This window comes from Carcharhinus amblyrhynchos, chromosome 5 (genome assembly GCF_965287045.1).
Source record: "Carcharhinus amblyrhynchos chromosome 5, sCarAmb.v2.hapA, whole genome shotgun sequence".
In the NCBI taxonomy this organism is placed as follows: domain Eukaryota; kingdom Metazoa; phylum Chordata; class Chondrichthyes; order Carcharhiniformes; family Carcharhinidae; genus Carcharhinus; species Carcharhinus amblyrhynchos.
Window position 1 is genome coordinate 732,925 of NC_137328.1, and position 23,796 is coordinate 756,720.

At 40.9% G+C, this 23,796-nt stretch overlaps 1 protein-coding gene across 2 annotated transcripts in view; it reads right to left on the reverse strand.

Annotated features, from left to right (window-relative positions):
* Nucleotides 1-23,796, reverse strand: part of cntln (centlein, centrosomal protein) — a 337,725-nt gene that overhangs the window by 75,571 nt on the left and 238,358 nt on the right. For both annotated transcript variants that reach the window (XM_080188296.1, XM_080188295.1), the window contains exon 20: nucleotides 5,468-5,671. In XM_080188296.1, the coding sequence (XP_080044422.1) occupies nucleotides 5,468-5,671 (204 nt within the window). The remainder of the gene's footprint in view (nucleotides 1-5,467; nucleotides 5,672-23,796) is intronic.

Here is a 23,796-nt window from a genome sequence, read left to right on the forward strand (position 1 = left end):
TTCGCCCACTGAGTCTATATGGGTAGAACTGAGAAATAAGAAGGGGAAAATCACTTTGATAGGGTTGTACTATAGGCCCCCAAATAGTCAGTGGGAAATTCAGGAGCAAATATGTAAGGAGATTACAGATAGCTCCAAGAAAAATAGGGTAGTAATGGTAGGAGATTTTAACTTTCCCAGCATTGACTGGGACAGCCATAGTATTAGAGGGTTGGATGGAGAGAAATTTGTTAAGTTATTCAGGAGGAATTTCTCATTTAGTATGTGGATGGCCCGACTAGAGAGGGGGCAAAACTTGACCTCCTCTTGGGAAATAAGGAAGGGCAGGTGACGGAAGTGTTAGTGAAGATCACTTTGGGACCAGTGACCATAATTCTATTAGTTTTAAGATAGCTATGGAGAATGATAGGTCTGTCCCAAAAGTTAAAATTCTAAATTGGGGCAAGGCCAATTTTGAAGGCATCAGGGAGGAACTTTCAAAAGTTAACTGGGGGAGTCTGTCGGAAGGAAAAGGGACATCTGATAAGTGGTATGCTTTCAAAAGTATGTTAACCTGGGTTCAGGGTAAACACATTCCTCTTAGAGTGAAGGGCAAGGCTGGCAGAAGTAGAGAACCCTGGATGACTTGGGATATTGAGGCCCTGGTCAAGAAGACGAAAGAGGCACATGACATGCATAGACATCTGGGATCAAGTAAATTTCTTGAAGAGTATAGGGTTGTAGGAGTAGAGTTACGAGAGAAATCAGGAGGGCAAAAAAGGGACACAAAATTGTTTTGGCAGGTAAGGCAAAGGAGAATCCAAAGAGCTTCTACAAATACATAAAGGGCAAAAGAGTAACAAGGGAGAGAGTAGGGCCTTTTAAGGATCAACAAGGTCATCTATGTGTGGATCCACAAGAGATGGGTCAGATCCTAAATGAATATTTCTCATCAGTGTTTATTGTTGAAAAAAGCATGGATGTTAGGGAACTTGGGGAATTAAAATTGATGTCTTGAGGAGTGTACATATTACAGAGAAGGAGGTGCTGGAAGTCTTAAAGCGCATCAAGGTAGATAAATCTGCAGGACCTGACAAGGTATACCCCAGGATGTTGTGGGAGACTAGGGGGGAAATTGCGGGTCTCCTAGCCAAGTTATTTGAATCATCAATAGTCATAGGTGGGTGCCTGAAGATTGGAGAGTGGCAAATGTTGTGCCTTTGTTTAAAAAGGGCTGCAGGGAAAAGCCTGGGAACCACAGGCCAGTTAGCCTCACATCTATGGTGGGTAAATTGTTGTAAGGTATTTTGAGAGACAGAATCCACAGGCATTTAGAGAAGCAAGGGCTGATTAGGGACAGTCAGCATGGCTTTGTGAGTGGAAAATCATGTCTCATAAATTTGATTGAGTTTTTTGAAGGGGTAACCAAGAAGGTAGATGAGGGCAGCACAGTTGGTGTTGTCTACATGGACTTTAGCAAGACCTTTGACAAGGTACCGTATGGTAGGTTGCATAAAGTTAAATTTCACGGGATCCAGGGCAAAGTATCTAAATAGATACACAATTGGCTTCTTGACAGGAGTCAGAGGGTGGTTGTAGAGAGTTATTTTTCAAACTGGAGGCCTGTGACCAGCGGTGTGCCTCAGGGATCAGTGATGGGCCCACTGTTATTTGTCATTTATACTAATGATTTGGATGAGAATAAAGGGGGCATGGTTAGTAAGTTTGCAGGTGACACAAGGTTGGTGGCATTGTGGACAGTGAAGATGTTTATCTCCAATTGCAGCGGGATCTTGATCAATTGGGCCAGTGGGCTGACAAATGGTAGATGGAGTTTAATTGGGACAAATGCGAGGTCTTGCATTTTGGCAGATTGAACCAGGGCAGGACTTGCTCAGTTAATGACAGGGTGTTGGGGAGAGTTATAGAACAAAGAGATCTAGGGGAACATGTTCATAGCTCCTTGAAAGTGGAATCACAGGTGGACAGAGTGGTGAAGAAGGCATTCAGCATGCTTGGTTTCATCAGTCAGAACACTGAATACAGGAGTTGGTACGTCTTGTTGAAGTTGTACAAGACATTGGTACGGCCACACTTGGAATACTGTGTGCAATTCTGGTTACCCTATTATAGAAAAGATACTATTAAACCAGAAAAAGTGCAGAAAAAATTTACTAGGATGCTACTGGGACTTGATGGATTGAGTTACAAGAAGAGGTGGAATAGGCTGGGACATTTTTCCTCTGGAGCGCAGAAGGCTGAGGAGTGACCTTATAGAGGTCGATAGAATAATGAGGGGCATAGACAAAGTAGATAGTCAATATCTTTTCCCAAAGGTGGGGGAGTCTAAAACTAGAGGGCAGAGGTTTAAGGTGAGAAGGGGGGAGATGCAAAAGTGTCCAGAAGAACAATTTTTTCACACAGAGGGTGGTAAGTGTCTGGAACAAGCTGCCAGAGGTAGTAGTAAAGGCAGATACAATTTTATCTTTTAAAAAGCATTTAGATGGTTACATGGGTATAATGGTTATAGAGGGATATGGGCCAAATATGGGCAATTGGGATTAGTTTAGGGGTTTAAAAAATAGGGCAGCATGGACAAGTTGGACTGAAGGACCCATTTCCATGCTGTAAACCTCTATGAATCTATGACTAAGTTGAGGCAAAAAACCAGTGACTTTTAAATGAAAAGTGATTCTGATTAGAAGCATCATGAGGTTTGATGCTATATAAACATAGTTTGATACTGTTTAAGTTCAGGAGAGGCAATGGCCTAGTGGTATTATCACTAGACTATTAATCTAGAAACTCAGCTAATATTCTGGGGACGTGGGTTCAAATCTTGCCACGACAGAAGGTGGAATTTGAATTCAATAAAAAACAATCTGGAATTAAGAATTTACTGATGATCACAAAATCATTATCGTAGAAACACTTCTAATTCACTAATGTCCTTTATGGAAGGAAATCTGCCATCCTTACCTACTCTGGCCTATATGTGACTCCAGAGCTACATCAATGTGATTGACTCTCAAGTGTCCTCGGGCAATAAATGCTGGCCAGACCATGTCCACATATGAATAATAAAAAGTTGGAGGAAAATATGAGAAAACATGAATTTGCTTTGGATTTCTATATCAAAAAGCTGACACAGCCATGATGGTAAGAAGTCCCACAACACCAGGTTTAAGTTCAACAGGTTTATTTGGTAGCACAAGCTTTTGCAGTGTCACTCCTTCTTCAGGTCTTCCTCACATGAAGGAGGAGGAACACTCTGAAAGCTTGTGCTACCAAATAAACCTGTTGGATTTTAACCTGGTGGTGTGAGACTTCTTACTGTGCTTACCCAGTCCAATGCCAGCATCTCCACATCACAAATTTGATGGCCCAGGCGTTTCTAAACATCAATATCATTTTATGTGAATGTGTGGGGATGTTTCTAAGAAATGCGGTGAGATAGTTAAAATTATAAGAAGTAGGAGCAGGAGGCATATTGAGACCTCCCTGTCATTCCACCTCATGGACTGCACTTTCCCACATGCTCCCCATCTTCCTTGATTATCTGAGGCACCAAAAATCTGTCCAACCCAGCCTTAAATATATTCGATGATGGCCTATCCACAATCCCCTGGGATAGGGAATTCCAGACATTTACTACTCTTGGAGTGGAAAATTTCTCATCTCAGTCTCAAATCATCAGCACCTTACCCTGAAACAGTGCCCCCATGTTCTAGGTTCCCTAGTTTGGTGAATTAACTTTAGTATCTACCCTGTCAAGCTCCTTCATAATCTTGAATTTTTTGATGAGAGTGCCTCTCATTCCTTTAAACTCCACAGAGTATAAGCCCAGCTTACTCAGCATCTCATCATTAGTCAACACCCTCATCTCAATCCAGTGATACTTAGCTGAACCGCCTCCAATGCAGTATATCCTTTCATAAATATGCAGCCCAAAATTGCGAGCAGTGTTCCAGGTGTGGTCTCAAAGTAATTGTGGCAAAACCTTTTTGTTCTTGTACTCCAATTCACTTGCAATAAAAGGCAAAAATGCCATTTGCTTTCCTAATTGCTTGTTGTACCTGCAGAGTGTACAAGCATATCCAAGTTTCTCTGAATATCAACATTTACAAATTTAATTCTTTAAAAAAAAATTCTGCTTTTCTATTCTTATTACCAAACTGTATACCTCAGTCTTCGCCACATTATGTCCCATCTATCACCTTGCTGCCACTCACTTAACCTATCTATATCTCCTTGCATCACATTTGTATCTCCCTTACAGCTTGCATTCCCACTTACCTTTGAATCATGGCAAACCCATGTACATTAATTTCTGTCTCTTTATCTAAATCCCCAGCATTGATCTTGGGACTCTCTAAACAGAGCTTGCCAAGTTGAAAATACCCTGCTTATTCCTTATCTTTGTTTCCTGTCAATTAACCAATCCTTTATCCATGACGAAATATTGTTCCCAACTCCATGAAAACTTATCTTGTGTATTAAGGGATTAACGTTTAGTTTAGCTACTCTCTTCCTTTTCATATACTTTGTAAACAGTCTTGCAATTTGTTTTTATTGAGTGGACTCATGCAGAAAAATGACAGAATGTTGTTTCTGGCATGAAACCAGGGTGTTTCTCTCCAGAGACAAGCTGCCTAAAAAATCAAGGGGTCGTGTTTCACACTATCTTGCAGGGGTGCAGCACTCAATTTACCAGCAAAACCCAGCTTCGCTGAGATCGGGGTTCTATGCTTAAAGACTGCCCTGATCACAACCTGAGTAAACCTTCTCCCCAGACAACCACAGAGGTCTCAGGGGCTCTCCAAACCTGAACAGAGTCGGTACTTCTCCCCAAATCAAAAATAGCCCCCCTACTCCTGCACCCCCTTTCCCTCCCTGAGGCTCCCACTGGACCCCATCGCTTGGCACAAGTTGGCAGTGCCAGAAGGCATTGTCAGGCCCCTGCCTGGCCACGTCCCTCTCCGCGGGGGCTATACTTACCTTTATGCCACCAGAGAGACCCTCACGACAGGTTTAATTCTGGGTGAACCTGCTGTAAACCATGCTGATGTGATGTCACCTTGGCACAATGTCAATATACAGGTGGGCGTGTCAAAATATAGTGAGCAGGTGGGTTAATGAGATTCAAATGTATTGAAATTCATGTAAAGCAGTCTATGCTCTTACCACAAACCTTCAGCTTGTTGGACAACTGCAGGGCTGAGGTTCCTCTATTGAGACCACCTGAAACCCCATACCTGCCTGATTCAGTCACACCCTCCTTATCCCTGACCATGGACTAAACCTGATGTACCCAAGCTCAGGAGTGAAAAGTATGAAGTGGGCAGCACTGGCAGTTGGTTATTTCCAGCATCAAGTTTGAACATGATAGAATTGCAAACAAGAATTATTCTGGTCTGACAACGTGAAACTGAAAAACTGTTGAAATTATCGCAGTGAGGAAAATACAAAGAAGAGTTGGTCCACGAACCCTCAGTTTACTCTGCAACTGTTTCAGTTCTGCTTCCAGTGTCTTGTGAGGTGTAACTGGAATGTTGAAAGCACGGTTAGAAGCAGAGGATGAACTCTCATCAGCTGGCCTTGTGACAGGAGCTTGTTGCTCTGCTGTTTGATTCAACCTCTTGTCCAGCGCATCGTTCTGGTGCTGCAACTCCGTGAGGTCAGATGTCAGCTTCTGTTTGTAGGTGAAAACATTCAGTCATCAAAAAGCAATCTAATTTGTTAAATCTACATACACAGAGTCCAAACCATATTTAACCAGGCAGAGTCAACAATGTCAAAAGTAGCAAAATACAACTGTGTGCTATGGGATAAACATAAGCTTACAGCTGCAGTATTTTGCAATTTGAATTACTGATCCATTTGAGGAAGAAGCAAGTGAAGATGTCATTCTCCATGTATAAATTAGGACATTGAAGAGGATTGAATGTCCTGCACCTCCTCATTGTAATTATGAAATCGTAACGGTCTGGAAGACTACACCCTTGCAACTCCAATGAGAAATAGAATGACAGAGGAAACTTTAAGGAAAGAACAAGTACATTTGGGAAGGGAGTTTTTTTTTAAGATGCAGCATTTACTGTGTTAATGCTTGAGCTAGGCTGCATTCAAGCTTTTGTTTGCAATCATTATTAAAATAGTTTTGCTACTGATTAACTTGGTAATTAGTTACAATCTATTCATACTGACAATATTTAACCAGCTTAAAGTGTTTTTCTGAACAACATTATCAAACTCATCCAAGGGGCAGGTTAGAAACATGCTGCCTGGCCTCTGTCAATGCCACCATGGAGACGGGCACTGAGGCCAAAGCTGCTGTCGAGCTGGGCACTGAGGTCAATTTTAATGTTGAGCTGAACACTGAGGTGTGAGCGCACCCAGGAAAGACTGCAACTGTAGTTCCCCCCCACAACCCCTGTTGTTAGTGATTGTCTTCATGAATTTATCCAATCCTTGTTCTCTTCTATATGACCTTTTAAGAACACACCAAATTATCAAATTCCCCTCTTCTTATTCTCAAATTAAGCAAATAGGCACGAATGCACTGTGATTTCACTACAGGAATTTTCAGACAATTCAGAGACCCTGGAAATGACAGTTGTCAAAAATATAAAGTCATCAAGAGCATTTCTGGAAGATGCAACTTATAAATGGTAATTCAGAGAGAGAAAAATAATTTTTGGAGAGCAGGTCTCTTCACTTTATAATTTAGATATTTAACTTGCTACCTTTAACATGTTCACCAGAAATGTCCTCTTGGATTCTCCCAATGATCTGGCATAACTTCAAAGACTGGCAAACTGCATACTCATTTCACTTCACCAAGGTTTTCCATGAATCTGTACTCTGTGCATTCACACACATGTAGTATAACCCTCATTTAGATTTTATTACTTACTCTAACTCTGCCTATTAGCTTGCTAATCTCTGAGCTACCTGTACATTCTCAGCCTGGCTCTGGCTGCACTCACCTGAGGAACTAATGCCCTCACCAGCTTCCAAAACGTGAAACCAAGTGGCAAATAAGATAGACTCAGGGGATTCCTGTACTACTTGCCTATTTTAGATACTTTAGATCTTTGAAGTCACTCTGGCTGTCACCCATTGCCTGATAGAAACTAACCCTTCAACTAAATCAATCCCCACACCCACCAAACTCCAAACTGAGCACACTCACGCAGCCCAAAGCAGCATCCAGTGCAGACAAAAGCAGCACTAACAATAGGGATAGAACTGAAAATGGCAAAACAATATCATATTCAACAGCTGAGAAGACAGTAAGAGTGTCCAAGGTGGACTTTCCTCCTGCGGAAAACCTGATTGTGAGGATTGGCACAAAGTCATTAATGCCAAACCTCTCCCTATGCTTACTCAATCCACACACAAGGACTTTCAATGGAGTTAACGTTTTGAGTCAGGATGACTCTTTGTCAGAGCTGAAAAAAAGGGAAGTCGGAGAAGATTTAAACCGTGAGGGTGATGTGATCTGCTGAGATTTTCCAGCATTTTCCTTTTATTTTTCCAATTCCAGCATTCACAGTAATTTGCTTCCAGTCGAGTTGATTACTATCAAACAGCATGAGGAAATTGATGGCTTTTACCCATTCTTATCCCAGCAACACTGAGTCATTGCAGCACCTTCCTCTTGTGCTGATTAATATCACACGTGGTGACCTGCTGAGATCTTTCTGGATTACATAGTACAGCTATTCAATGGATAAAAATATGGAGCCAACCTGACAGTAAAGGATCAGATTAGATTTTGACAATTCTGTGGTTTATAAAAAAAACATGCAGAGTTTAAGAGGGCAGAATTATGCTTACTTTTAAAAATGTAATATTTATACTAAGAATGTGGCAAATATCTAGTGTTTACTTTTAGATCTAATTCCACGTAAACTAAATGTTGCTTTTAACTGAAAGTTGTTGGTGTATTTGGCTTCAATGTGCGATGTAACACCCTCCAATGATCTCAGCTCTGGGGAGAATATATACTCGCATCCAACACCAAGCATCAATAACATTTCTGACAAGCAGACATTTTAGTATTATTAAACAATTGGAATTGGGTGAATACAAGATACTTCAAGTTATGCAATACTACATGAAGAGTAATGGGTCTGATTATAAGGCAGAATTCCAATGTAGTTGTAAACCACAAAATTAAATCTTGAGCACTTCACAACTTCTATGTAAACCCAGATATTAGATTACAGCCCTGAAAAGTCTCTGGTATTTGTTATTATTCATAATGGATAGTGTTTTGATTTATACATGACAGTTTGATTCTGTTTTTGTCCAGTTTTTGGCATTGGATGCCAGTTTGGATGCTGTCAGTATATGTCTGATAAGTAATGACTGTCACACAAGAGGAATTAACTATTGCAGCATTGTTGATATAATTCAGTTTGAAATAATTTGTGGTTATACAATTTATAAATTGAGAATTCATCCTTCTAACAACTCTTGCTAATTATCATGCTGCAATACATTTCTCAGCTAAAAAAATACTTTGAACTCACTACGTGCAAATGTTCTAATACAAATTAGAATTTAGGACTAAAAAATTGGAATAGTTGCTTCACAAATCAATGATTAATGGGAAATACCATTGCTGCTAATGTCGCAGGGAAAGATTCCAGTATTCATAAGTCAAGCCTCCTAAAATATACACCTGTATAAACTCACAATAAATATTCCAATGTTTATGATGTTCCAAAAGTTTAATTAATGACTGATTCTTCAATTATTAGAGTTCTTGAGAAAGTAACAAGAAACATGGATAAAGGAGAACCCATAGATGTGGTGCACTTGGACTCCAGGAAAGTACCTGCATCAAAGATTACCCAGCAAAGTAAAAGCTCATGCTGTAAGGGGTAACATATCAGCATAAATATAGGACTGGCTAGCAACAAGAAATAAAGTGGGGATAAATGGGTCATTTTCAAGTTGGCAAGATGCAATGAGTGGAATTCCACGGGAATCAATCAATGTTGGAGTTACAACTGTTTAAAATATATATTGATGATTTGGAGGAAGGAATATGTTGTTGCGAAACTTGCTAATGACACAAAGATGGCAGGAAAGTAAGGTGTGAAGACGATATAGGGAGTCTGCAAAGGGATAATGAGAGCTAAGTGGGTGGGCAGAAAATTGGCAGATGGAGCATAATGTAAGAAAATGTGAACTTGTCCACTTTGGCAGTATATTATTTAAATGCAGTGAGATTATGGAATCCAGAGGTACAGAGGAATCTGAATATCCTGACATGAATCGCAAAATGTTATTATGCAGATACAGCAAGTGTTCAGGAAGGTAAATAGTGTTGGTGTTGATTGCAAGCGGAATGGAATATAAAAGTAGGGGTATTTTGCTGCAGTTGTATAGGGCATTGGTGAGACTACATTTGGAATATTGTGTACCGTTTTAGCCTCCTTATTTAAGGAAGGATATAATTGCATTAGAAGCATTTCAGAAAAGATTCACTTGACTGACAGCTGGGATGAAGCCATTGTATTATGAGGAAAGGGGGAAATGTTGGCCCCTTGTGAGGGGCTAAAAGTAAGGGGTCTACTATTTAAGATGGAGATGAGGAGAATTTCTTCTCTCAGATCTGAAAGCTCATGATTCCCCCACTAAACCTACTGGACTTCTAACTTGGCGTTGTGAGACTTCTTACTTCAGTCAGACTGTCTTTGACTGTGGAGCTCTCTTCCCAGGGAGCAGTGGACAAAGGGTCACTGAATATTTTTAAGGCTAAATTAAACAGATTCTTGACTGACAAGGGAGTCAAAGGGTATGAGGATAGACAGGAAAATAGAGCTGAAGCCACAACCAGATTAGTCATAATCTTATCAAATGGTGTAGCAAGTTTGATGGACCAACTGACCTATCCCCTGATCCTAATTATTGTGTTCCTATGTATAAAACCCATTCAGAATAATTCTCAGCCAGTTGTTCATTGATGTAATTCATTTCTCTCCATTAAGTGGTACCTGACACAATCTTGGAAGCACCTGGGGGAGGGAGTTTATAATGCTAGGAATGGCAGTCATGAACGTTGCAAAATATCATAAACGTGTACAATCTTAGTTGGCAATTTTCAGATATCCACTTATTGTACACCAAAGAACAGTACAACACAGGGACAGGTCCTTCGGCCCATCAAGTCCGTGCCGACAGAGATGCCTCTCTAATTTAATATTTTCTTGCCTCGACGTAGTCCATATCATTCTATTCCCTGCCTATTCACGTATCTATCCAGATGTCTCTTAAACATTATTATAGAATCTGCTTCCACCATCTCCTTTGGCAGCGCATTCCAGGCATTCACCACTGTCCGAGAAACTTGCCCCTTACATCTCTTTTAAACTTTCCCCTCTCACTTTCAACCTATGCCCCCGAGTAATTGATCCTTTGACCCTGGGAAAAAGGCTCTCCGAAGAGATAGGAGAGGCGCTAAATGAATATTTTTCATCAGTATTCACACAGGAGGAAGACAATGTTGTCGAGGAGAATACTGAGATACAGGCTATTAGGCTAGGTTCATAAGGAGGTGGTGTTAGCAATTCTGGAAAGTATGAAAATAGATAAATCCCCTGGGCCGGATGGGATTTATCCTAGGATTCTCTGGGAGGCTAGGGAGGAGATTGCAGGACCTTTGGCTTTGATCTTTAGGTTGTCATTGTCTAAAGGAATAGTGCCAGAAGACTAGAGGATAGCAAATGTTGTCCCCTTATTCAAGAAGGGGAGTAGTGACAACCCTGGTAATTATAGACCAGTGAGCCTTACTTTGGTTGTGGGCAAAGTTTTGGAAAGGATTATAAGAGACACGATTTATAATCATCTAGAAAGGAAAAATTTGATTAGGAATGGTTAGCACAGTTTTGTGAAGGGTAGGTCGTGCCTGTCAAGCCTTATTGAGTTCTTCGAGAAGGTGACCAAACAGGTGGATGAGGGTAAAGCGGTTGATGTGGTGTACATGGATTTCAGTAAAGCGTTTGACAACGTTCCCCACAGTAAGCTATTGCAGAAGATACGGAGACATAGGATTGAGGGTAATTTAGTGGTTTGGATCAGAAATTGGCTAGCTGTAAGAAGACAGAGGGTGGTGGTTGATGGGAAATGTTCATCCTGGCATTCAGTTACTAGTGGTGTATCACAAGGATCTGTTTTGGGCCACTGTTGTTTGTCATTTTCATAAAGGACCTGGATGAGGGCATAGAAGGATGGGTTAGTAAATTTGCGGATGACATTAAATTCGGTGGGGTTGTGGACAATGTGGAAGGTTGTTGCACGTTACAAAGGGACATAGATAAGAGCTGGGCTAATAGATGGCAAACTGAGTTTAATGTGGAGAAGTGTGAAGTGATTCACTTTGGCAGGAATAACAGGAATACAGAGTACTGGGCGAATGGTAAAATCCTCAGTAGTGTGGATGAGCAAAGAGGCCTCAGTGTCCATGTGTATAGATTCCAGAATGTTGGCACCCAGGTTGATGGGGTTGTTAAGAAGGCATACGATATGTTAGCTTTTATTGGTAGGGGGATTGAGTTTAGGAGCCATGAGATCATGTTGCAGCTGTACAAATCTCTGGTTATTATTATCTCCAATAATTTCCCCAACACTAATGTAAGGCTAACCGGCCTGTCATTTCCCGGATTGTCTCTTCTGCCCTTCTTAAACAGAGAAACAATGTTAGCTACTTTCCAATCCACTGATATCTCACCCGTGACTAAAGAGGATACAAAGATTTTGGTCAAGGCCTCAGCAATTTCTTCCCTCGTCTCTCTCAGTGTTCTGACCCTGGGGACTTGTCCACCCTAATGTTGTTCAAAACCTCCAATACCTCCTCCCTTTTTATCTCAACATGTCCTAGAATGTCAACATCCCAATTTCTACATTCACCAGACAGAACATCCTCCTCCTTTGTGAATACTGATGCAAAGTATTCATGAAGGATCTCACCCACCTCATCTGGCTCCACACACAAATTCTCTCCACTATCCTTGAGTGAATCTAACCTTCCCTTAGCTATTCTTTTCCTCCTTATATGTGCATAAAAAGCCTTGGGGTTCTCCTTAATCCTGACTGCCAAGGATATATTATGGCCTCTTTTTGCCTTCCTAAGTCCCTGTTTAAGCTCTTTCCCTCGTAAGAAGGAGATGTAGCGCTCGACTCGTCGATCAACAGTTCCGGTGCACCACAGCAAAAAATCACACTGTCCTCCTCAGAAGACACACAGAACACGGCGGACAGAATACCCTTCGTTGTCCATTATTTCCCTGGAGCGCAGAAGCTACGACATCTTGGGAGGCTTCAACATGAACATCTCGCCAAGGCCATCTCCATTACTTGCCCTCAAACAACCATGCAACCTCAAACAGATCATTGTTCGCAGCAAACTACCCAGCCATCAGGAGAACAGCGACCATGACACAACACAACCTGCTACAACAACCTCTGGACCAGATCATCGAATCGATGCCATCATCTTACTTGAGAACACCATCCACCGGGTACACGGTACATACTCCTGTAATTCGGCCAACGTTGTCTACCTGATACGCTGCATGAGACGATATCCCGAGGCATGGTACATTGGGGAGACCATGCAGATGCTATGACAATGGACGGATGAATGGACACCGCTCGACAATTACCAGGCAAGAGGGCTCCCTTCCTGTCACAGAACACTTCAGCAGTCAAGGGCATTCAGTCTCTGATTTTCGGGTAAGGGTTCTCCTAGTTGGCCTTCAAGACACACGACAACACAGAATCACCAAGCAGAAACTCAGGATGGCCTCAACCAGGACCTTGGGTTTATGTCACACTACCTATAACCCCCACGACTTGCCTGGGCTTGTAAGATCTCACTAACTATCCTGGCTTGAGACAATTCACATCTCTTTAATGTGTGCTTAACCCTCTCTCCACTCTCATTATTTGCAGCTGTAAAGACTTGATTACCTGTTAAGACTCACAATTCAACCATGATCTTGTAATTGAGTCTGTGTCTATATATGCCCCGCTTGTAAACCCAACTCCCACTCACCTGATGAAGGAGCAGCGCTCCAAAAGCTCATGCTACCAAATAAAACTACTGGACTTTAACCTGAAGTGTTGTGAGACTTTTTACTGTGCCTACTCCAGTCCAACGCCGGCATCTCCACATCATAAGCTCTTTTCTGCAATCTCTGTGTTCCTCAAGAGCCTTTATCCATTTTGAATTTCCTGAATTTTATGTCTGCCTCCTTCTTTTTCAGTAAGCTCACAATCTCTCTTGTCATCCAGAGTTCCTGAATCTTCCCATCTTTATCCTTCATTTTACAGGGATATACTTGTCCTGAATTACTGATCAGTCAAAATAACACAGCCAATCCAATTATCACTCAACATTGTGGGACAGCCACTTATCTGGTGTCATTTATCAGCAAAGGGTTCGAAACTCACCAGGCCAACAGAGGCAGTTGCACACAAACATGTGAATCCCAGTTTGAGGCAGTCATCATTATTAGATTAATTTACATTAAAAATTGCCAAAACCTACATTCACGAAAAAAAAAATTAAATAAAAACAATCCCCAAATCCTGTATTTAGATTTATTTGTTAAGTAACTTAATATCTGTGCAGCCTTGCTATCATGCTTTAAATGGCGTAAAAGACCTCTTTTGTTATGGAACAGCAAATCTTTTCACACAGTGTGAGCAATACCATGAAAGATTGCTTCTATAATAGTGTACGCGCGTGTGTGTGTGATTGTGTATGTGTGTATGCACATGCGTAGGAGCCTTTTTAAAAGTAGTTTATAATAAAAATATTCCTAATTTCCCAAGAGCAATATTTCCATCTAAGTTCTTTCTCTGTGTCTTATGCAAAAATGTGCTGTACTCACTTCATGTTTTTGCCATTTTCTCAATGAATTTCACATGAAACATTTTTGTTTATCTGTCTAGCTCTGCTTTTAAAACATTCAAAGATTCTGCTTCCACTGCCTTTTGAGAAAGAGATTTACAAAGATTCACAACCCTCAGAGAAAAAAAAATCCTGATCCCTGTCTCAAATGGGTGACCCCTTAAATTTAAACACCAACTCCTAATTCCAGATGCTCCAACAAGAGGAAACCTCCTCACCACAACCACTCCGTCAATACCCTCAGGATCTTATATGTTTCAATCAAGTTGCCTCTCATTCTTCTAAATTCCAGTGGATACAAGCCTAGCCTGTCCAATCTTTCCTCAAAAGACAATTCTCCCAACCCAGGTGTTAAGGCGAGTAAACTTGAACTGGTTCCAAAGCATTTACATCCTTCCTTAAATAAGATCAGTACTGTATTCCAGATGTAATCTCACCAATGCTCTGTAAAACTAAGCATAAACTCTCTGTTTTTGTAATAAATACCACTCACAATAAACATTAACAATCAATTACTGTTCCTAATTCTTGCTGTACCTATAAACTAACCTTTTGCGATACTTACACAAGGACAACCAGATCCTTCTGCATCTCTTGGTAGTAACATTGTGTTGTGAGACGACTTATTGCCTCCTAACTCTGCAATCTCTCCTGCCAAAATGGACAATTTCACATTTTCCCACATATACTCCATTTGCCAAGTCTTTGGCCGCTCACTTAACCTATCTATTTCCCTTTGAAGCCTTCTTGTGTCCTCTTCACAACTTACTGCAAGGTGATGGATTTTGGAAGAACTAATGTAGGGGGAAGCTATACAATAAATGGCAGGGCCATCAAGAGTATAGAAACACAGAGGGATCTGGGTGTGTAAGTCCACGAATCCCTGAAGGTGGCAGCACAGGTGGAGAAGGTGGTGAAGAAGGCATATGGTATGCTTGCCTTTATAGGGCAGGGTATAGAGTACAAAAGTTGGCATCTGATGTTGCAGCTGTATAGAATGCTGGTTAGGCCACATTTGGAATACTGCGTCCAATTTTGGTCACTGCACTACCAGAAGGACGTGGAGGCTTTAGAGAGAGTGCAGAGAAGGTTTACCAGGATGTTGCCTGTTATGGAGGGTCTTAGCTACGAGGAGATATTGGGTAAACTGGGGTTCTTTTCCCTGGAAAGACGGAGAATGAGGGGAGACCTAATAGAGGTGTACAAAATTATGAAGGGTATAGATAGGGTGAACAGTGGGAAGCTTTTTCCCAGGTCGGAGGTGACGATCACGAGGGGTCACAGGCTCAAAGTGACGGGGGCGAGGTATAACTCCGATATCAGAGGGACGTTTTTTTACGCAGAGGGTGGTGGGGGCCTAGGATGCGCTGCCAAGTAGGGTGATGGAGGCGGACACGCTGGCATCGTTTAAGAATTACCTGGATAGACACATGAGCAGCCTGGGAATGGAGGGATACAAAAGAATGGTTTAGTTGGATCAATGAGCGGCACAGGCTTGGAGGGCCGAAGGGCCTGTTTCCTGTGCTGTACTGTTCTTTGTTCTTTGTACTTTCCTACCGACCTACGTGTCATCAGAAAATTTAGCAACCGGATTTTTAGTCCCCTCATCCAAGTCATTTATTTATATCAATTGTAAAAGGCTGAGGTCCCAATTATTCAAAGACACTTGTGATAGAAACATGCATATGGACATCAGGTAATGGCAGGTTAAAGCCATGTGATTTCTCCAGTCAAACATCCAGAAGTATACATTTTTACAGGCTGCTGCATGGCGGGAGGACAAGTAGCTTAAGTGGTCCTTTCAGGAATTCTCCGGCCGTTCATACCAGCGGATTCTCTGGTCCCACCTGCAGTGCACCCACTGTTGAGCGTTTCCCGGCAGTGTGAAGTGACTTCAAACGGAATTCCCATTGACAGTGGCGGAACCAGAAGATCCTGCCACCAGCGAACAGCGTGCCGCCTCCTGCCACTGAGAAAAATGCTGAAAGGAGGCCAAAGAATGTCACCCACCATCTACAAATTTGTATGAAGTACTTGCTTTGGTATTTTGGAGAAACGGAGCATTGAATTTTGTAAATCAAAGCATGGCAGTGTGGCTTGGCGAGTGAAGATTATTATTTCACCCTTGGGAACAGCGAAGGACTTTCAATGCAATTTTTCACAGTGCTCAGCAAAAGTATATACCCGTGATAAAGGAGGGCTGTAGAAAAAGAGATAATCAGCTATGGATATCTAAGAAAATAAAGGAGGGTATCAAATTGAAAGAAAATGCACTCAAAGTGGCGAAGATTAGTGGGAAACTAGAAGATTGGGAAATCTTTAAAGGTCAACAGAAAGCCAGTAACAAAAAAAGAGGAAAAATTATGAGTGTAAACTAGCTCAGAATATAAAAACAGATAGCAAAGGTTTCTACAAATATATGAAAAGAAAAAAGAGTGGCTAAGATAAACATTGCTCTTTTAGAGGATGAGAAGAGGGATTTAATAACAGGAAATGAGGAAATGGCCGAGGCATTGAACAGATATTGTGTGTTGGTCTTCACAGTGGACCAAATAACATGCCAAAAATTGATGACAAAGCAGCTATGGCAGGTGAGGACCTAGAAATGACCATTACCACTAAAAAAGCAGTGTGAGGTAAGGCTCCTGGCCCTAATGGAATGCATCCCAGGATACTAAGAGATGGCAGGGGAAATAACAAATGCACTCATGGTAATTTACCAAAATTCGCTGGACTCTGGGAAAGTTCCAGCAGATTGGAAAAGAGCAAATGTGACGCCATTGTTTAAAAGAGGAGGTAGACAAAAGGCAGGTAACTATAGGCCAGTTAGCTGAACTTCTGTCGTGGAGAAAAGGCTTGGATCTATTGAAGAAGAAATAGCGAGACGTCTGGATAGAAATTGTCTCATCGGGAAGAAACAGCATGGGTTCAAGAAAGGCAGGTCATGTTTAATTAATTTAGCAGAATCCTTTGAGGATTCTACAAATGCAGTAGACAATGAGGAACTGGTGGATGTGGTGTATCTGGATTTCCAGAAAGCACTCAACAAGATGTCGCACAAAAGACCACTGCAAAAGATAAAGGTGCATGCCATGACAGGTAATGTACTAGCATGGATAGAGGGTTGATTAACTAACAGAAAGCAAAACATGAGGATAAAAGGGTATTTTTTCTGGTTGGCAATCAGTACTAGTGGTGCGCTTCAGGGATCCGTGTTGGGATTGCAATTGTTTACAATTTACATGGATGATTTGGAGTTGGGGACTAAGTGTAGTGTGTCAAAATTTGCAGATGACACCAAGATGAATGGTACAGCAAAGTATGCAGAGGACATTGCAAAGGGACATAGATAGTCTAAGTGAGTGGGCAAAGGTCTGGCAGATGGAGTTCAATGTCCATTTTGGTAGCAATGACAACAAAATGGACTATTATTTAAATGATAAAAGAATTGTAGCATGTTGCTGTGCAGAGGGACCTGGGTGTCCTTGTGCAGGAATCATAAAAAGTTAGTTTTCAGCTGCAGCAGGTAATTAAGAAAGCAATTGGAATTTTGTCCTTCATTGCAAGAGGATGGAGTTTAAATATAGTGAGATTACGTTGCAGCTGTATAAGGTGCTGGTGAGGCCACATCTGGAGACCATACAGTTTTGATCTCCTTACTTGAGAAAGGATATACTGGCACTGGAGGGGGTGCAGAGGAGATTCACTAATTGATTCCGGGAGTTGAGAGGGTTGGCTTATGCAGAAAGACTGAATAGACTGGGAGCATACTTATTGGAATTGAGAAGAATGAAGGGAGATCTTATAGAAACACATAACATTACGAAGGGAATAGATCAGATAGAAGCAGGGAGGTTCTTTCCGTTGGCAGGTGAAACCAGAACTAGGGGGCATGGCCTCAAAATAAGGGGTAGCAGGTTTAGGACTGAGTCGAAGAAGAACTTCTTCACACAAAAGGATTGTGCATCTGTGGAATTCCCTGCCCAGTGAAGCAGTTGAGGCTACCTCATTAAATGCTTTTAAGGCAAAGGCAGATAGAGTTTTGAATAGTAAAGGAATTAAGGGTTATGCTGAGCGGGTGGATAAGTGGAGCTGAGTCCACGAAAGCCTTGATCTTATTGATGATGTGGAGTTGCTGGTGTTGGAGTGGGGTAGGCACAATAAGTAATCTCACAACACCAGGTTAAAATCCAACAGCTTTATTTGGAGCTTTCATCTGATGAAGGGGCAGTGCTCCAAAAGCTCGTGCTATCAAATAAATCTGTTGGACTTTAACCTGGTGTTGTGAGACTACTTGATCTTATTGAATTGTGCAGCAGGCTTGAGGGGCCAAATGGCCTATTCCTGCTCCTAGTTCTGAAAACTTGACAATAAAATTAGCCTTTATTCTCAAGCAAAGCACTAGAATGGTTCCTTGTATAAAGTACATGGAAAAGAAGCAATGTTTTTCTTTGGTGCAATGTTATAGCTGGATGTCTGCACAAAATTGTACCCTATTAATCCTTTCTATGTGAACTGTTGAACAGTTAATAAGAAACACTCAATAGAAGGAATGGTCTGATTTTTAAAAAAATCCCTTACATCTTATTGTACAGGTATAATGTTCAAAAGCATTGCCACATCACCGAGGAATACTGAAACAGATATGATATAAGACCAGTCTAAAAGTGTTTCCAGTTACTTCATCATTTAGTGACATCATTCTATCCTTGATGTGTGTTTGGAGAACCAGTGCAGACATGGTGGGCCAAATGGCCTCCTTCGCGCCATACCAATTCTGTGATTAGTTAATGCTTCAACATTGCATGTAAGTCTTGTGCTACTGTTTTTTTCCTGCTTTATTAGTCGATATCTAAAACTCCTACTATCAATTCATGGGCAACATACTGTCAGGAAGGCATCTTGTATTAAGCTTTGGTTAATTTAAATTTAGGAAATAATTTGTATATTGAGCTGTAAGTCTTCAATTCTGTTTATTCAATCCTAAACTGTTAGCATTGGAGGCAAAGTGTAGCTTCTTCTTGCAACTTTGATCCATCTTGTCAAACAAGATCTCTATGATCCAAAGCGACATTTAGGAAAAGATATTCCCGTGTCATCAGGACCTTGCTGTTAGGCTTAGATGGGAAACAGAGGCCAACAAATTGTGAGTAACAGTCACTCACTTGTGGTTTTCCTCCCAACTGACCAAATAATGGACAGAGGTAGGCTCACTGTCCAATTAAGAATGGTGGACGGGCTCTCGAAGCTTGGGAGCCAATAGGAGATCCTCCAACTTGGAAAAATCAGCAGGGTGACAAGGCAGACAAGTGAGGGAGAGCGTGACGTAAGATGGAGGTGTAAATCTCTCCAACTTTTTTTTACATCAAAAATTAAAAGAGGCCTTTCCAGCCAAGGCCACAATTGTGGGGAAAATGTTTTGACAATGCAGCCTGCAGCTGAAACCAGGCAGGCAAGGAGTGATGCCAATATCATTATTAAAGCAAAATACGGCAGATGCTGAAATAAAAACTAGCAAGTACTGGAAAAAACTTATCAAGTCTGACAGTGTCTGTGGGTACAGAATTGGAGTTAAGGTTGAACGCATCTTTGAAACTGTTTTCAATTTCAAAGAGTCAAATTGGACTTGAAACTAACTTTGTTCATCTCTCCACAGTGCTGCCAGACCTGCTGGATTTTTACAGCCATTTTTGTTTTTATTAAGGAGGGCCTTCAAGTCTGCCTGGAACATTGGCCGCTAGCGTGTCTCTGGAAGGCTGTCTCTGGAGGATGATTGGAAAATTCCAGCTGGCCTTCAACAGTAAGCCTTATTGGGCCTTTTAAGTGTTCGAGCGGCATCCTTTGGGAAAATGGCATGCCAGCCAGTGGCACAAAATTCTACGCCTGTCCTGGTCAGGAAATAAAAATTCACCTCCGAGTCTGCAGTTGAAGAAGTTAGCTCTATGAGTTTTCAAACTGATGGACTTGGTTACAGGACAGTAAAACACAAACTTAATCAGCAACTTCTAAACAGTCCAAGTGTTGTCTCTTTGTTCTGTCAGTTGTGCAAACAGATTTCATTCTCTGACAGGGATCAAAGAGACTAAAGCTAACTGGAATGCCAATAATTTCAGAACCACTCAAGGTATAAACAACCAAACGGCTGTATCTACAGATGCCAATAATTTATATTGAATATATGACACAGTTTGGTACATTTCAGGTTAAAATAATATTTACACCAGAACATTCTGGAGAGGAAAAATAATCTAAATTTTGATATTGACATCAAATGAAATATAAAAGAATCAGAAGAAACATATATTCTTTATCATTTCATCATATCGTCATTACAGCAAATACAAAATTCCTGCTGTGAAGGTTGAGGATTTTTTCCCCGTAGAATCAGAGAATAGAATCATAGAATTTCTACAGTGCAGGAGGAGGCCATTTGGCCCATCGAGTCTGCACCAACCTGACCCTATTCCTTAACCCTGCTAATCCCCCTGAAACTAAGCTAATTTAGCATGGCCAATCAACCTAACCCGCACTTCTTTGTACTATGGGAGGAAATCGGAGAACCCAGAGGAAACCCATGCAGACATGGAGAGAATGTGCAAACTCCACACAGACAATGACCCGAGGCCGGAATTGAACCCGGGTCCCAGGCGCTGAGAGGCAGCAGTGCTAATCACTGTGCCGCCCCTAGTATAAGTAATTTTCATTGATGTGAAAACTGACCATCTGACTGCACCAACCGATTAGGTTGAATAGCCGTTTAACCCACTCTCAATGTCTAGAAGGTAGTAGTCCGATATTAGGAATTACTCCAGTATGCTGAACATTAATCTGGAGATAGTGGACAACTCTTAGGCTAACATCAGGTGTGTAAGTTTTCCAGTCACACATTGAAATGCCATAAAGCATGCTCATATTAGAATGTTAAAGTCAATTAAATGTTTAGAATATCTTTATTATATTAATCCTAAACCACCACAATGCTAAAAATAAATTTCAATTTTAAAAACATTGCTCATCCTGTTTACACTTTTTTCCCCTAGGTTTCTATGTCTTGTTTTTAAAATGTAATTTTCATTATTCCACTTAATCTTATTCCACACATTATCCTCAGGCCATTTACTGCAGTTCAGGGCTAATTATTAAAGTTAAATTATGCTAGCCCAATGTACGGCAGAGAATTATGACAAATGTTTCAGTCCCTAAAGAAACTGGTCTGGTTATAGAAACTGGGTGTAATAAGCATGTATATGAGAAAGGGTGCTTGTTCATGATATCTTCTTGATTTTATGCCAATGTTTATGTGGAAATAATTACAGATAAATATGAATTTCTATGATTATATAATTAGATTTAATATTTAGCAAATAATGGAGAACTTACTTCACACCTTTGTGAATGTAAAGTGTATCAAAGATCAGCAGGGTACACATTTGTTCAGCATTGTTTGACTGCATCTTATTTACCAATTAACCATCATTATATTCCCACTGGATCAACAAATTACAAGACTAAGACCGACCCATCACAAGAACAAAAATGTCAAAATTATTACAGGATCTCAAGGCAATGTCCTATTAATGTGTGCAAAAGGTTCATTATTTATGTTATATGTAGCGGAACATCTTGTTCAAACGACTTTGCCTGACACACTGAACACAAAGTTAAGTCTCTGGAACCGTAAATCTGCTTTTATATACTTAAACACTTGCTGCAGATGAATACAGAACCTCTAAAAAAAGGCACTTGAAGTTAGGAATGTATATTTAACACAACTTACTCAATTTCAGTACATATCTGGAGTGTACAGAAATTTCTTTACATCATAAAATAAAGTCATGAAACAAAGTAACTATAAAGGTTAAAATATTTGTTCCCTGCAAGGCAAGGTACATTCAATGCTTAAAGCTTTTGTTCCATAACTTTTTTATAAATTTTATCTTGTAATATTTTAATATTTTAAGCTAAGTTGTGAATAAGCCATAATTTCTCAGGAGTAAACTGTTGTGCCAAACTAAAGTGAAATAATATGTCAGCTCTCTATTGCAGTGTTTGAAAGAAATGAGACATTGACAATTGTACAGTGGCTTGTTAATTTCCCTTCATAATCAATGAGCAGAAAATCTATCCCACCTTTAAAACAGTCCTTATTACAGCTGGTTATCAACTGGCAAATCTCCTTGCAGCCACCTTCTGTTGAAAATATGAATATTTAAAGGAAAACGTGATACTTGAGGTATATTCCTGTGTTACAAGGACATGCTGACAAATGGCAAACCAGTTGTCAATAATGTAAGCCATATAACCTAAGGAACTTTACTGTTGCTGTTCTGCTTCTTGAAAAATGGATCTTCAAAATGAAACAGTGGGTGGATTTTACAGCCTCACTCAACCCAAGACAGAAAACCCGGCCAAGATCAATGAACCTTCGCTTTGTCCACTCTCACCTGCTGCAATTCTGGTGGCGGACGGGACGGCAGAATTCCAGTGAGTGGGCAGGATTATCTGGCCATTCACACCAGTGGGAATGGCCAGATAATCTCTGTTCCCACTGCAGATTTGGCTAAGCACCAAATTCTCTGCCCTCACAGGCAGTGGCAGCAGGGCGTATGGCTGGAGAATTCCGGCCAGTATTTCATGCAATTTCAGACAGCAAGGGGATTAATTGAAAGAGTGCTAATTTCTCATCTCTCTACCCATCCATAAACAGAAAGGTGTTTTTGATTTGTTTCCCCTTTATAGGAATGGTGTATTTCTCAATCCCTCAGTTTTGATGTGATCCAATTTCAATTAATAACTCCACGACAAACTTGAATTGGACGAACCCAAAGAGTTAGTTTATTTGTGCACACTCAAACTGTGGGAGGAGGGCTGCAACACTGCCTCCCTTGCATTCACACAGAGCAGGTCAGTCAACTACTGAAAGACAAAGGTCTCAAATATGATTCAAGGAAAAGTTCCAGCTGAACTGTAAAAGTTTGGTTCCTGGTCAGATTTTGAAAACATTTGTATTTCCAATATGCTATTTTTATTTTAAATTTCCAGTTATATGATATCTCTTTTAATCCCTGCCCTACAATGTACCCTGCTCAACAGTACAAAGAGCACAAATGAAATGATTCTGAGGCTGTGTAAGCACCAGGAAGAACCATATAATTTGTATGCAACATATAACTGCAATTACAGCAATTAAGTTTTGCATCACTAAATTTATATCCAGTGGGGAAGGTGGCATTTGAAGGGTTGGGTAGGTGAGTTTTTTAAATTCATTCATGGGATGTGGGCATCACTGGCAAGGCCAGCATTTATTGCCCATTGTTAATTGTCTTTGAGAAGGTGATGGAGAACTGCTGCAATCCATGAGGTGTAGGTACATCCATAGTGCTGTTAAGGAGAGAGTTCCAGGATTTTGACCCAGCGACAGTAAAGAAATGGCGACATATCTCTAAGTCAGGATAGTGAGTAGCTTGGAGGGGATATTCTAGATGGAGGCATTCCCAGGTATCTACTGCCCTTGTCCTTCTAAATGGTAATGATTGTGGGTTTGGATCGTACTGTGTAAGGAGCTTTGTTGAGTTCCCGCAGTATATTTTGTAGATGGTAGACACTGTTGTTACTGTGCGTGCATGGTTGGGGGAGTGGATGTTTGTGGATGTGATGCTAGTCAAAGCAGGCTGTTTTGTCCTCGATAGTGTCGAGCTTTTTGAGAGCTGTTGGAGCCGCATCCATCCAAGCAAATGGGAAGTATTCCACCACACTCCTGACTTGTGCCTTGTAAACTGTGGACAGGCTTTAGAGAGTCAGAAGGTTGGTTACTCACCGCAGGATTCCTAGTCTCTGACTGCTCTTGTAGCTATCATATTTATATGGCTAATCCAGTTAATATT